The 15,198-nt window shown below is 40.2% G+C and overlaps 2 protein-coding genes across 2 annotated transcripts; both read right to left on the bottom strand.

Moving 5' to 3' along the window:
• Nucleotides 1-104: 104 nt before the first annotated feature.
• On the bottom strand, nt 105-3,083 carry BDP55DRAFT_544498 (uncharacterized protein; the record flags this gene model as incomplete). The annotated part of the gene is made up of 6 exons (XM_060568486.1): nt 105-1,474; nt 1,522-1,523; nt 1,562-1,774; nt 1,838-1,944; nt 1,996-2,614; nt 2,689-3,083. The coding sequence occupies 6 exons, from the start codon at nt 3,081-3,083 to the stop codon at nt 105-107; spliced, it is 2,706 nt and encodes a 901-aa protein (XP_060434276.1).
• A 2,439-nt stretch (nt 3,084-5,522) lies between these two features.
• On the bottom strand, nt 5,523-6,674 carry BDP55DRAFT_725107 (S-adenosyl-L-methionine-dependent methyltransferase; the record flags this gene model as incomplete). The annotated part of the gene is made up of 3 exons (XM_060578972.1): nt 5,523-5,989; nt 6,061-6,148; nt 6,243-6,674. The coding sequence occupies 3 exons, from the start codon at nt 6,672-6,674 to the stop codon at nt 5,523-5,525; spliced, it is 987 nt and encodes a 328-aa protein (XP_060434277.1).
• Nucleotides 6,675-15,198: the final 8,524 nt, after the last annotated feature.

The following is a 15,198-nucleotide window of genomic DNA, read 5'->3' on the forward strand; positions in this document are numbered from 1 at the left end:
ACAGTAATGGAGTGATGGAAGTAATCCCGTTTGCAATCCACTTGATAGTCTTCCTGCTCCACCTGAGATCAGCACTGCTGTGAGATGAAACATTGGAAAAGGGTTCATAATACCTTGACTCTACTAGTCGCTGTCGCCAGTTTCTTGGCCGATTCACTTTCCTCCTCCTCGACCAATTTGTCAAATCTCCTCGTCATCTGATCAAACCAGTCGTTGAGCAGGTCCTCATAACTCTTGGCATTTGATTCCTCCATCTCGTTTTCCAGAATATCAAGAAACTCGGACTCCTCGTCGATTATAGCGTCGATGTCTTCATCTTGAAGGCGTACTGGCCGGGACGAATCAGTAAAGCCGTAGAGGCCATCTGATAAATGCCGCTGAAAACAAAGGTGGGACATTCCAAGCTCCTCATGCTTCTCCCATTGAAGGAAAGAAAGCAGCAAATCTTTTCCTTCTTGCTCTCCTCTATATTCTATCGTCACACACAGAAGCTCTATTGCCCCGACCAAAGGCTTGCCCCATCTACTCTGCCAGCAAAAGCTGGAAGAATTAATCAAGTCAATAGCCGATAGACGGCCACCAGATGAACAGGGGCATACGCAGTCATCTGTACTGAAGACATCCGCACCTCGGGCCAGCAGTATCCGCATAATCTCCATGGCAGTCCAGAACACGTGATATGTATTATTTGGAACCTCACTGAGAGCGAAGTGTAGTGCTGTCCGGTGATGCAGATCTTTGAGTTTGACATCAGCCCCAACTTCGATCAGCTTTTTGACCAAGTCAGGTTCGCATAACTTGGTGGCAACCATCAGTGGAGTTTGGCCATGGCTGTTCATGTGATTGAATAGCTCAAACCCATTTCCCAGCAAAGCCTCAAAGTCTGTGATGCTGGTTCTATAATGTAGCAGACAATTGTCTCTAGTGCCAAGAGTCATGTCATCGAAAGTGAAGTTAGCTGTACTACACTTCATCAAAAGCTGATGAAGAGAGATTTCGTAATTCTCATTCCAGCGAGGGTATACGACATGATAAAGAATGACTGCGTTTTGGACCCAAGTCTCCACAATCCCGTTTTCGGCGAGGTCTTCGGTGAGGTCTTCGAGTAGAAGAAGGAAATTGAGGATAAACCTCCAATGCCTCCGGGTGGCAGCGTAGTATATAAAGTCGCGTCCATATGTGGTATCGACAGCGTTGATGCTGGCTCCGGCTTCTATGAGAAGAATGGCAGATTCGGCTTGATCTGCTGCAGCAGCGTACATTAGGGGCGTGATGCCGTGGATATCAGTGCTGTTCACGTCGTGTCCCGCCTCGATGAGTGCACCCATGCATTGAGGATCAGCAACAGCCAGGTGAAGGGGTGTCTGCCCAAGGCTGTTCTTTTCGTCTTTTCTAGACTTGGAGATCCACTTGACTACTACATCTGTCGACTCAAGTAATATAGCTTCGTGGAGGGGCGTCATTCCAGCGAATCCTGCGTGTCACATGTTAGTGACCATCTGACTTCATATCCTTTGCCACTCCTCTTTAAATTTACGAGCAATTCAGCTAGATATTGAACTTTCCTTGGTTATGTTTGCACACAATTCCGAAGTATTCAATGAAAAAAGGGTCAGGGGTGTGCGCTTCTGAGATCCAGTTCGGTGATGACAGTTGCGGCCAGTCTTGGAAATCACCAACAACTTCGGATACGTCGTAACCCAGACCCAGAAGAATTTCCAACAAGTCCAAGTGTGGGCCTTCTCCAATCCACATTGCGCATTGGACAAGAAACCTGTAACGATAAATCAGTGATCACGGCCATTGCTCGTCCTTCCGATCCTCGAGGCTGACTTACGTCGCACTTTCAGTCCCTTTTGTCACTCTAAATTCTTGCATAAAGAGTCTTAGTAGTTTCCATTGGATCTGGTTCTTCCCCATCTGCCACGGGTACCTTAGAAGTTCCTATCGCCGTCTATCAGGAGAAGGCCGCAACTTGAGTTCTGGCATACTCACCTCGATGTAGGACTTCCCTCCTGGATTCACATGACGCTTGAAACCGTATGGATCTGCTTCGTGGAGCTGCCTCAGGCTTCTGCTAGCCTCTTCAAAGCTCATCCTGTAGGTTGCGCACCTCCATATGATTTCGAAACCTGGCGATGTGTACGGCACAATTTGCTCCACTTCGAGACTCGGACGAAGGGAGAATTTGCCTGTAGCTATGATGGCATAGATCTCAAGGTCCACTGCCCACTTTATGCCGAGCTGCGAGAGAGCGAGCCTTACCGAAGCTCCGTATTTGGTCGTGGTGCAGGTCTCTAGGTCGCAGCTCTGCTGGAAAGTACCCCAAGGGGTATACTCTAGGGCCCAGAAGCGGCTCTTTGTCCTGCTCTTGCGATGGCAAACACAAGAGCACAGTCTCGAAAGACAATTTCGATTAGGTCTGGCCCTGAAATGCTCTCTTTTTGACACTGTACCAACTGAGGCAGTTAGAGATTGGGTTGGGTCTGAAGCAGCAGTCGGAACCAGCTTTGAGGCCGGCTCCCCAGGAGGACCTGCTGTTTTTATTGAAGTCTGAAGCTGACTGACTAAATTCAGTTCATTCAGCTGGTTCGAGGTCCTGGAAGTAGTGATCCTAATGGTGACTATATGTTAGCTATGTGTAAGTGCACAGCAGTTGAGGCGCATTCAAATCCTCAAAACACGCACAGAATCAAGTTGATCTTTGCTCCCTGGATGCTTCGCTGTAGAGCCTCAACATTCTCTTTCCAATCGCGAAAGGCGAGGAGCTTGAGCGCGCTGGCCTTCGTAGCGCTTTTCGATGTTCGCGGTATTTTCGTGATCAGCGACTTCATATCGCGAACAACTTGGTCACAGTCCGCTTGGCAGTGTTGAATGACAGAGTCATTGAGGCTCGAGGCATGCGTGATAACGTCCTGCATGACATGTGTCAAGAGATCCAGCTCGCGGATGAGGGTGCTGGTGTTGGTCGCAGCCTTGCCCGCACTGTCGCGGATAGCTCGCAGCTTGCTGACACCCTCACCGATCTGCACCGAGAGGGACACAAAACCTGCCACACCGGCAGCAATTCCGAGTTCAGCCATGCTTTGAGACGATACGTCGAGTGGAAAGAAGACAGATTTCCGAGGCCATGCCAGCGCGGGGAAGAACCATGCTCTCGAAAGGTCGATAGAAAGTCTGGTGAGAATCGAGGGCGAGAGGTAATGTCAGGCAAAATCAGAAATCAGGCTCTGCGGTAGTCTGCCTTGGGATTTGCCCTGTGTGCTGCGCCTTCAGAAGAACTGGGCGAGCTCTTCAAGCCAATCGCATCATCGCCGTGCTTCTGGACCTCGTACCAACGTGACACGTCACATAGCTAGGCGCCGACGAGCATTCGCGAATGATTGGCCGCAATTAGTAGAGGAAAACATCGAGAAGCCTAGCAAAATATCTCATGGTGTTCGAATTGTCTCTAACCAGTCACTGCAGGGAACAGTCCTTCTTGAGTTATTGGCATTGGAAGAAAAAGCGTGTAGACAAGAAGAGCTCTGGGGAAATGTACTTTCAAGAAATCTGGGACGCCACAGATATCCCTTTTTTCCATACATCTTAAATTTGAAATCTCCCAAATATACCAACCACATTGGATTGGTAGGGTCCGCCGAGAAAAGAAAGTCGATCAAGATTTGCGACATCGAAAGAGTCTTCCGAGGGCGGCTCCTGGTGGGCCGGTTGAAAAGGCCGCGTTTGTGGAGACAATGTATGGACATGCGGCCCCGGTCTTGATCTCAGCGGGATCGAAAACGGAAATCAATCTCGTGATGCTGCACGGACTTCACGTTTCCGAAAGATCGAGAACAAGAAGCAGTCTCAGTATCTACGGAGTTTTGAAGCTCTCTAAAGATAAGATGTTCGCATACCTCCATGACTAACCGCTTCACATTGTCCGAACCGTCCATCTACCTCTTACTCGTCTTCCTCCGTGGTCGCAGACCGAGCCTTTGGTCCCTTCCGTGGCCGAGTCTCATCGCTTTGGCAGGTGGCTGGATCGCGCCCACAACCTGGGGGACCCCGATTCGCACGATCCACGAGCTCTATACCTTCTTCGCGAGAAATGATTGCCGCTCGCGTCAGAAGTCGTGCGGGAGACGCAACAGCAATAGCAGGGGCCTGGAAGAACCCACCATTAGCATGATGCGATTCAATTCTGACAGTGAATTGCATATAAGAGTTAGATGAGGACTCATACTAGTGTTGCCAGGGCGAGGGCTGAATTCATGGAAAGGCCCAGTCCCAGAGCTCCAACGCTTCCCAGAGCGCTGATACTGGTTAGGAGAAGAGCTTGAAGCTGCATTGTGTTTTCTCGGTGTTCGTGGATGGTAGCGGTTTGTGAAATCAGGTCCAAGTAAGTCAAAAGAGTTGTCGGTTGCTAGTGATGCCAAAATTAATCTAGGCGTCAAGACAAGGGCGCGACTCTCGAGGACCTATATAGACCACCCTCAAAACTCTAACTCAGTGATGCCGTCAAAACCTCTCCATGTTACTCAATGGTCATACCTAACTTACTCGCGATATCGCAGTGGCCCAGATCGAGTAGTCCTGTTTAGCGAGCATCGTTCGAGTGCAAGTTCGATTAAGCTTTCCTTCGGCGCTCATTGATTCGTCAATCCTGGCGGTGTAAGCTTGTACCACGATGTTGTTGTTCGAGCACTGTCCCAGTAGCGCCTTTAGAGCGTTCGAGGAGGCTGGATCATAAAACAAACAGAGTCAGAGACGCTAGCGCCCATCAGGGTGAAACCACACTACGGAAATATTTAAGCTTTGACTTGACTCAACATGTAGCCGTAACGATATCTCGGGTATCAGACTGTAGAGTCAGGAGAGAAACGCGTAAGAGCCGCTTGGCATCCATAATGAGGCATCGATTGTTACACAGAGTTCTCGAAACCTCAACATCGGCGTCGGTCATTTCACTCGGCCGTAAACAGCTGCCGAAGCTGCAATCATTGTCTCATTGTGCTCGATGATGATCCATTGAATGCTTGGGTAACGCATTAGAAGACTTCTTCTTTGCAAGACCACCTGTCGTCTTTCTATAGAATGGTCTTGATCTTACACACTTTTGTATGACTAGGAAATATTTTCCATGGCCTGTATATCATCTAATTACACAACGTGAAGGACTGGCAGACGTTTAGGCTCATCCAATTTATCAAGACCAGCTGGAAGCCCTCTCGTCCGAAAGACAGCAATCCTCTCAGCTTTGCTGCCTTTGTCCATGGCCTACCAACAAAACCCATTTCACCTCGAGATCTGCAAATTTTTGACTCCCTTGCACGATGAAAGGTTTATGCAGACGAATCAGGCCTTTACATCTAGCAGAAATAGTTGACAAGTCCATACTACTACTAGTTAACGCTTCAAAACATTCAGAAGTGCGTGATCTACTTTGGAGCTCTTGCATAATTCTAAATGCACGGAAAGAAGTGGTATCGATGTTATACAACAGACATTTCTTCTATCCTTATTATCATCCCGCCGACTCAGGCTTTCAACTTTGTGCCGCTAACAAAAACAACAGACCTCTCAATTTCAAATGGGCCACCTCCATACTTCTTCCTCAAATACTCGACAATTTCAGGCTTCAACTTGTGCCTCAATTTCTCCTTCTGCTCCGCGGACCAGTATCTCTCAATGCTTCCCGTAAATAGTGCCTCGAAAATTGTACAGAACTGCTCAGGATCTCTGAAAGTGATGGGCTTGGGCAAGGTCTCTGATTTGATTTCGATAAGCCCCGAAGCATTATACATGGCAGCCGCGAAATAGGGATCCTCCCATGCGCCCGGCGACCAGAGGCCAGTCAAATGGCATGACTTTTGCGGCCACGGAACCGGTTGTTGCCCGGGGATGCCCAAGTTTGCGACGGCGTCACGGGTGTCATAAACCCAGCCTTCTGTTGCCCAAGTGGAGCTTGCGATGCGGCCGCCTGGTTTGAGGACGCGGTAAAGCTCTACTCATGAATTAGTAACGGGGCAGAAGAATGCGGTGATCTTTGATTTCGAACGTTACAGGCTGACGTACCTGCTAGACCTGCGTAGGGCTCTGCAACAACCATCAAGGCCATGCCAACCACAATGAAGTCAAAGCTGTTCGACTCGAATGGTAGGCTCTACTGTAAGTTAGCGCGATGCCGTCATGCCGTAGGCCAACCAGAGTTCACGTCGAACAGGACACTCAGTTACACGTGTAGGGAAGAAACCTACTGCAATATCCGCTTGGACTACGGTCGTATCCGTCCAGCCATCCTTTCCAACTCGGCTCCTAACATGCTCGATCTGACCACCACTAGAATCAGAACAAGTCAACTTTACAAGTCCCTTCCCTTCCTGGCCCGTCATCTTCAGCATCTCATGGATACGGGCAGAGACCACGCCCGCACCACAGCACATATCAAGGACCTCAACGGGCTTGTCGAGCGAAGCAATCTTGTTCTCTGTTAGGCCGCAATAGTCCAGCAGCGGCTGTGTGATCGGAAAAGTGATGTACTCGGTGTTGCGGTAAATGTTCCCAACTCTGGGGTTCCGCCAGAACGAGGTGTGGTTGGCCCTGTCTCCGGCTGGGTCTAGGGCCGCGGGGCTGAGGAAGAGCTTGGACTGGCCGGATGTTCCCTGGCTTGAGTGAGTATAGGATGCCATGGCGACTTGACAAATTAGAGGTATCGGGAAGCGATTGGGCTTGATTTTAGGATTTGGGCTCGTGTTCGTGTTCACGTTGTAGATGAGGATTGAGAAGCTGGATACGACGTGTAGCAGGACGGCAGCTCGTACATGTATGTTCGCTCCTGTGTCCGTGCTATCATGGGATTATGAGGCTTTCTACGGTCCCGAATGCGAAGTAAAAAGGCGATAACGTAGATGAGGGTGAGAAGTATTTACATGTGCAATACAAACTCCAGAGGTTAAAATGATGGGTATGCTACCAGACCACTTCACGAAACTAGATTCAAGATTGATAAAGGTGCGCGGAACTAAAGCCTCCTTCCAAAGGCAAATCAGTGTGTTTGGAGCTAAAGACCGATGGCCCGCCGACTCGCTAAATGTTATCTTTGGTTGGGGCCAGGGGAATACTAATCGGGCCTGGACTCCAATAATAGATGCAGCATCGCGTCGTGTGTGCAGATGATGGGATGAAGATGGCCCGAGGTGATAACTTAAGCTATGAGAACGAGCGAGTTTCCTGTGGACTGCTACAACTGTCTATGGACTTTGACAAGACCTGTCGCTCCGAAGTAAATGCGCACCTGCACCTACGGATACCTCTCGGCGATTCCCGTTAATTGCCGTTAAGCATATGCTAAGCCCTAGCTTCAATAAGCTATCGGACTGTGAGAAAGAAGAGCCGAGAGGGCAACCAGTTCATCGCGGGGGTAGGTTTGTTAGTTATGTGTGAGAGTTTAAGCTTAAGTGAGGTGGAGGAGTGCCTCCGCAGGGCTCCGGTAGGTAAGAGGCCACAACTTGTTAAGGAGTGGGGGATCGGGGATGCTCGGGGGCGGTGGTCAGCACTTAGGTACTTCCCGACGGCGCTTTTCGTAAGAGCCCGCCAATTATATCCCGGGACACGATGACGTCTATTTTATTTCGTCAAGCTGCCGCACATGCTATGCAAAACTACTGCGTACTAAGTAGACATAACGCATATACTGCTCGACTTGTCAGAATACGAAACCAAAAAACCTCAACAACATCCACCAACTTGAAAGTCTGTTATGGGAAACGGCTAATCCTCATTTAGTACTATGAACAAGCCTGCGTGGACAGCGGAGCTGGTAGAGTAGCTATTAGAGAAGACATTCTCTACCAAATCCCCGGCTACACAATCGATCAAACTATTAAGTAGACTTTGACGGGTGTAGGATATGCCAAAACCATAGGATGGGCCACGTTTGACTTATATATAACGGGTACCATTAATAATAAACCCTACTCCGCCGTTCTATATATGGGAGCATAGGTTTTAAAATACCTTTAAGCCGGTATCTTAATAGGTCAGGAGTTTAACGTTCTAAATAAGGTAGATATCCTTAACTTAGAAAGAAAAATCCGTATTAGAAGCTATAAAAACCTAGAAATTCCTATAGTAATAGATATTTTAAGGTAGCTCTTGATCCTACACTACCCCTTACATTATCGTATACTATCTAGACCTTATATTTTAGATTATAACCTAACCGTTATAGCCGTACTAGAGGTTTATAGAGGCCTATTATAATAACTTTCGGCTTTTTAAAGATTAAGAATGTTTACGAGAGAGGAAGTAACTTATAGTTAATACTATATAGTACGTATTTATAACTAGCGGAATTTATAATAGAATAGTTAAACGCCAGTATAAGTTATAGATAGAGCAAAAGACCGTAATAAAAATTAATTTCTACATTCCGATTTAATTAGGTCGGCTAAGTTATATAATACTACTTTTATTTTTAAGATTAAAAAGAGATAGGCCTATAATATAAAAGCTCTAACATAATACCCGAACTACTAACTAGCTTTATTATTCTATATATCTCCTAATTATCTATATTTAAGTCCTAAGCTACATCCCTTAAAAGTCTACTCTCTACCGTATTAATATTATAGTTTATAAAATAAAATAAGTATATTTCGGCCGCAAGGCCGGTCTAGAACGACGTTTTATATATAATATCTTTTAAGTATTTTTAAGTAAGGATAATTGCTACTAAGATACGCGAATACCAACGAGCCTTTATTATAAAAGACTTTTCTAATCGTTAAAAACCCCGCTTTAAGTAAATTAAATTATTATAAAGTACTACTCTATTAATATTAGCTTATAATAATAAGTGGTATAGGAAAATTGCTAAATTTAAAGGGAAATTTTATATATCGTTATTAATAAGTAGGACTCTCGTAAGCATATATTTAATTAGCCCGGTAATAAGTTATAGAGAGAGAGGGTAAGTATAGAATAGTTTAAATCGGTCTACATCTAGTATTATATTAGCCTATTAATTAAAAATAGCTAGCTGGTTATAAGCGACGACGGTTTAAATAGGCGATAATAGCCGGCATTAAAAATAATAATATAAAGAACGATATATTTATACTTTTAATTAGTATAATAATTAGCAAGTATTTGTAAATAAACTAAGCCCCTCAAGATATATAAGTTTAGCAACTAACTCTATTTAATATAGGCGGCTAAAGAGCTAAAAATAAACGTTTCTAAAGTACTTAAATAGATTATAATTAAATTAAAAAGATATTATAGCTAAGATAGAACCTTGCCGTATATTAAGCATATATTTCGATATTTTTAAGCTTAATGACCTACTTTTAAGGTTTATAAAATAGGCTAAAAAGTAGTAAGATATAGTTATCGACGTCTTACGGTAGGAGGCTATAGTACTTTATTATAAGCTTAAGGCGATATAGTAGTTACAGGAAGTTATTACCGGTTTTATATATAAGCTTATAGATCTAGTCGATTAATTAAAAAAGCTATTTAAAAAATCTTAATCGTATATAAATAAAAAAGAACGGACTACTTAACCAATTATACTATATTTTAAACTATTAAAGCAAGGCGTTTTAACGGTCTGATCTATATTTACTTTATTAAAATACTTTAGTTAGTTTTAGATATAAGAATATATAATTCTACTAGCCTCGAGAAGACCGAAGTAGCCGGTAACGAGAGAAGCCCTAGTATAAGGGCTAGAGCCTCTTTAAAGTTATAGGATTCTTACTTATATTCGCTTATATTATTAAAGTACGTAAACTCTAGCCGGTTTTTTTTTAGGCTGCTTTTGGCTCTTACTTAGGTCTTTTATTATTTGTCTAGACGGTATAGTAGTTTGTTTTTTTATCCTCTTAAGTAATTATACGTTATAATTAGTAATTATAAAGGATAGCGATTATTTCCCTCTTTAGTACGATAATAACGAGTAGTTTAAGAACTATACCGTATCTAGATATAATTAGATAGTATTAAAGAACGATAAAGAAATAAACTAGTAGTAGTCTCTTTTAATAAAGATCTTCTTATAGCTCTTACTAATAGGCTATATTATATTCTTATTTACGTTTACGTTATATTAGCCGTTTTTAACTGGATTTTATTAGTTTTTTATTAATAAAGCAGTAGACCTATACTAATAAACTCGTTAATTAGATTTTTATCCACTATTTTAAATATTTATATAGTTTATAGAGGTTAATGGTCGGCGACGTTAATAATTATAATATTAGTGATAGGCGTGGTTTTTCGTTTTATATATTTTATTTAGAGTATATTAGTATTTATTAGATAGCCTACGTTATATACCGGAATAATTTAACGTCTTATATCTCTTTTAAAATATATAAGAGATCTAGGGGCCCACCCGAAAAAGTAAAAGATATATTAGGTAGTTAAAGCTAGATATATAATGTAGGCTAGCTAATAACTCACTTGAATTATATACTATCTTATATATATACAGAATAGCTAAATGCTTATTACCCTTTATCGCAATGGATTTTTGCCCTAAATATAGGTCGGATAGGGAGCTTATGCTATAGCTACCTTAACCTAAATAGGTATGGCCCTGATGAATTTAGTAAGTATATTAGCTATATATACAGAAGAATGCTTCGATATACTTACTTAAATAGAAATACCGCTGAAGTAAAGCTACTAGTATAGGATTATATTTAAATAGAGCCGCCTATATATAAATATACCTAAATAGAGTCGCCCACGTATAAATATACTTAAGTAGAGCCGCTTATATAAAAACGCACTTAAGCGTAGAAAGGCATATACGGATTTTTATATAAACAAAGACGTATATATAGGAGTCCTTTTAAATAGGTTTTATAAATAACTTATATAAAAAGACCTATATCCAAATCGCTACCGCTAGGGTTCGTTATTACTGCGTCTCGAAATAGCATTTACTATATAGCGGTAATTATATTTTATATCCGCTTATTATCTTTAATTAATATAGCGATTAAAAAATAGGCCTAGCAAGAGATACATAATATATTACTTTTTACTATATTCTTTCTTACTACCCAAAATATTTATAATCTTACCGAGTCTATGTTATAACTAAAAAAACTAATCTTTCTAACTTTTTTTTCTATTACGAATATAGAAAAAGATGCTAGATATACGTTAGCGACTAACTTAGTATAGTATTATATTAGACTAACCTTACTTAATTTGGCCATAAATAATATAGTTATTATTATTAAAAGGAAGTTTATAACTTCCGGGTCCTACTATTCCGGGTCGTCTAGCCCTAAGTTAGCGCCCTCCTTTATATATTTTTATATTAGTTTTATTATTATATAGCCTAAGTTAACTAAGTTTTTCCTATAGCTAAGTAGTCGATAATCTTCCTAGCCGCCTAGATACCCTAATTAGTACTAGATTCGCTAACGGACTAGAGACTAGGTATTATTTAGCTTTACCTTTCCGCTAAAATAAAATAAAATATACAAGTAACTAAAATAGTTGTGCTATAGTCCTATTTTCTTAAAGTAAACTAGCACCTTAACTATCTATCTACTTATAAGAAAACGTAAATTATTATAATTTTATAAGAAGGATTATATAACTTGCTCTATAATTACTACTAAACGTTAGCAATTAAAATATAGATTCCTAACGGCCTCTTATAGCGACCGCAGTATATATTTATAAATAACATAATAATTCGCCTTATTATTATAAATTTCATAGACCGTAACGATGTTCGGGTACTAAATCGACTAGAGCATTTTCGTTTACTATATAGATAACTCTAGAAAGTGGCGAATGTCTATAATAAAAATTAAAATTAATTTCTATATTCTTAAACGGAAATTCTTTTACGCATAGACATTTATAGACCCCCCTACTAATAGGGTATTTAATGATATTCAGGCGGTATATTCCCTAATGGCCTCCGCATATAAAGCTAGAAATTACTTTATATTATACCTTTTATTTAAACCCTTACTATATAACTATAAAAGCCCCATTCATCTGAAAAAAATATAGATATAAACCTATGTAACCTTACTATACCTCTTTAGTTATATACATATAAAATAGACCATCTTTGCCTCTTTCGGTTATAGTATATATCCTCCTTCTTAAGGTAGTTCTTTAACTAGCTTTAAGCCTAAATTAGCTTACGGGCTCACTATATAAAATTTGATACTTAATTTTCGTGTTAGTAGTAGTGCGTTAGTTATGATGGCTCCGGATAGTTTATTAATTTACATTTATCTATGATCTAGGAGATATTGTATATAAGGTAAAATTAATCTACGATAGATAGGGAACTGAAGCCTGTTTAAGTATCTAAACAAGCTTAGAGGTTACGTTATATTATAAATATTAATAGATGGCTTAGTCCTAGCACCTTCTCTTTTAGCTCTAGTGTTTATTGATATACCTACTTTACCTCGTCGTACTTTCCCTAGCTTTTAAATACGACCGCTAAATTATTTATATTAATAAGTATATTAGGATTCTCTAGTCCTAGTACCTTTTTACTCAGCTCGAGTGTCTATCGATATATTTACTCTACCTCGTTGTATTTTCCCTAGCTTTTAAGTATTCTTATTAGGTTATCTATATTAATAAGTATAGAGGGATTCTCTAGTCCTAGCACCTTCTAGTATAGCTCTACTTCTTACTAATATATTTACTTTACCTCTTTATACTTCCCCTAGCTTTCGAGTACGAGTATAAGGTTATTTATACTAATAAGTATATCGGGATTCTCTAATCCTAATACCTTCTCCTTTAGCTCGAGTATCTATTAATATATCTACTTTACCTTATCGTACTTCCCTTAGCTTTCAAATACGAGTATAAGGTTATTTATACTAATAAGTGTATTAGGATTCTTTAATCCTAGTACCTTCTACTTTAACTCGAGTATTTATCAATTTATCTACTTTACCTTATTATACTTCCCCTAGCTTTTAAATACGACTATTAGGTTATCTATACTAATAAGTATAAAGGGATTCTCTAGTCCCAGCACCTTCTAATATAGCTCAAATATCTATCGATATATTTATTCTACTTTATCGTACTTTTCCTAGCTTCTGAGTACGAGTGCTAAGTTATTTATACTAATAAGTATATCGGAATTCTCTAATCTTAATACCTTCTCTTTTAGCTCGAGTATCTATCGATATATCTACTCTACTTCGTCATACTTCCCCTAACTTTAAAGCACTCCTATTAGGTTATTTATACTAATAAGTATCGAGGGATTCTCTAGTCCTAATACCTTTTTACAAAGCTCTAGTTCTTACTAATACATTTACTCTACCTCGTCATACTTTCCCTAGCTTTCGAGCACGACCGCTAGGTTATTTATACTAATAAGTATATCGGGATTTTCTAGTCCTAATACCTTCTCCCTCAGCTCGAGTATCTATTAATACATCTATTTTGCCTCGTCGTACTTCCCCTAGCTTTAAAGCACTCTTACTAAATTATTTATACTAATAAATATCGAAAGATTCTCTAATCCTAGCACCTTTTTCTAAAGCCCTAGTTCTTACCAATATATCTACTCTACCTCGTTATATTTCTCTTACTTTCTAAGCACGAGTACTAAGTTATTTATACTAGTAAGTATATTAGGATTCTCTAGTCCTAATACCTTCTCTCTTAGCTTAAATGTTTATTAATATATTTACTTTACTTTATCATACTTTCCTTAGCTTCTAAATACGAGTGCTAGGTTATTTATATTAATAAGTATATCGGGATTCTCTGGTCCTAGTACCTTCTCTCTTAGCTCGAATATCTATCGATATATCTACTCTACCTTATCATACTTCCCCTAGCTTTCGAGTATAACCACTAAGTTATTTATACTAATAAGTATATCGGGATTCTCTAGTCCTAATACCTTCTACTTTAGCTCGAGTATCTATCGATTTATTTACTCTACCTTATCGTACTTCCCCTAGCTTCTAAGTACTTCTACTAGGTTATTTATACTGCCAAATATAAAGGGATTCTCTAGTCCTAATACCTTCTCCTTTAGCTCTAGTATCTATCGATATATTTACTCTACCTCATTATACTTTCCCTAGCTTCCGAGCACGACTACTAGGTTATCCATACTAGTAAGTATATTAGGATTCTCTAGTCCTAGCACCTTCTCCCTCAGCTTAAGTATTTATTAATATATTTACTCTACCTCGGCGTATTTTCTAAATAGATTATTATTTTCCCCTATACTATATAATAGGTCACATAGCAACTCATTATTTATACACTAATTCTCTACTTAAAGCGCCGCTTACACATACGGCAAATAAGCCATCTAGACTTTTTTATTATCATGCTTTAGCTAAGGAAACCTCTTACAAAACTAATAAATTATTTTTATTACTTGCTCTTCTTCCTTCTCTTACTCCCTTAACTAGTTTCGCATTACTAAACGCACCAGTCGATAGATATCAAACCTATCCATAGTATTACGCTATAGAATAAAGGCGTAGGCTATTAACGTACTTATTACTTCATCAGCATTCATTTCGTCATCTATATCCGTTTCGTCGTCTGTTTCCATTCCATTATCTATCTCCCACTCGTCGTGTGTTCCCATTTCGTCGTGTGTTTTCATTTCGTCGTCTATCTTCATTTCGTTATTCTCAGAGCGTAGAAGAGCTCTTTTAAGGGGCAGAAGAGCTCGTGGGATATCTTTCTCTACAAGATAACATATAAAACTAAGGTACTTTGCCGCAAGTACATTATCTCTTAAGATTTAATTAAAGGAGATTAGCCACGTTGTGGCCACCGGGTTCCGAATATCTTCATATCGATCCTAGTCATCAAAGTCCTTGCTCAATAGCTTCACTAACTTATCGCTACTAGCCTTATAGTATCCTAGATATTTAAATATAGTTACGGTTTTATTAAAAGCCATATAAGCCGATGCCTATCGTATAGCTAGAGGCAGATAAGTAAGGCATTCGAGCAACTATATCGTACTTTAACTATCGCTAAACTAGGTCTTATCCAAGCCTTTATATAGAAGGTTAGTGGCTTTTTTAATATTTATTTTTATTAAGCATAAAAGGAGATTATTACTAAATTTTGCTACGGCCTAATAGTTTTGCGTTATTAGTAAAATAAAGCCCTTCTGACTAAAAGGAAGATAGCTCGTAAGCTTGGAGCTAGTAAATA

Source organism: Colletotrichum godetiae (assembly GCF_030913485.1).
Source record: "Colletotrichum godetiae strain CBS 193.32 chromosome Unknown BDP55scaffold_6, whole genome shotgun sequence".
NCBI classification, from domain to species: Eukaryota; Fungi; Ascomycota; class Sordariomycetes; order Glomerellales; family Glomerellaceae; genus Colletotrichum; species Colletotrichum godetiae.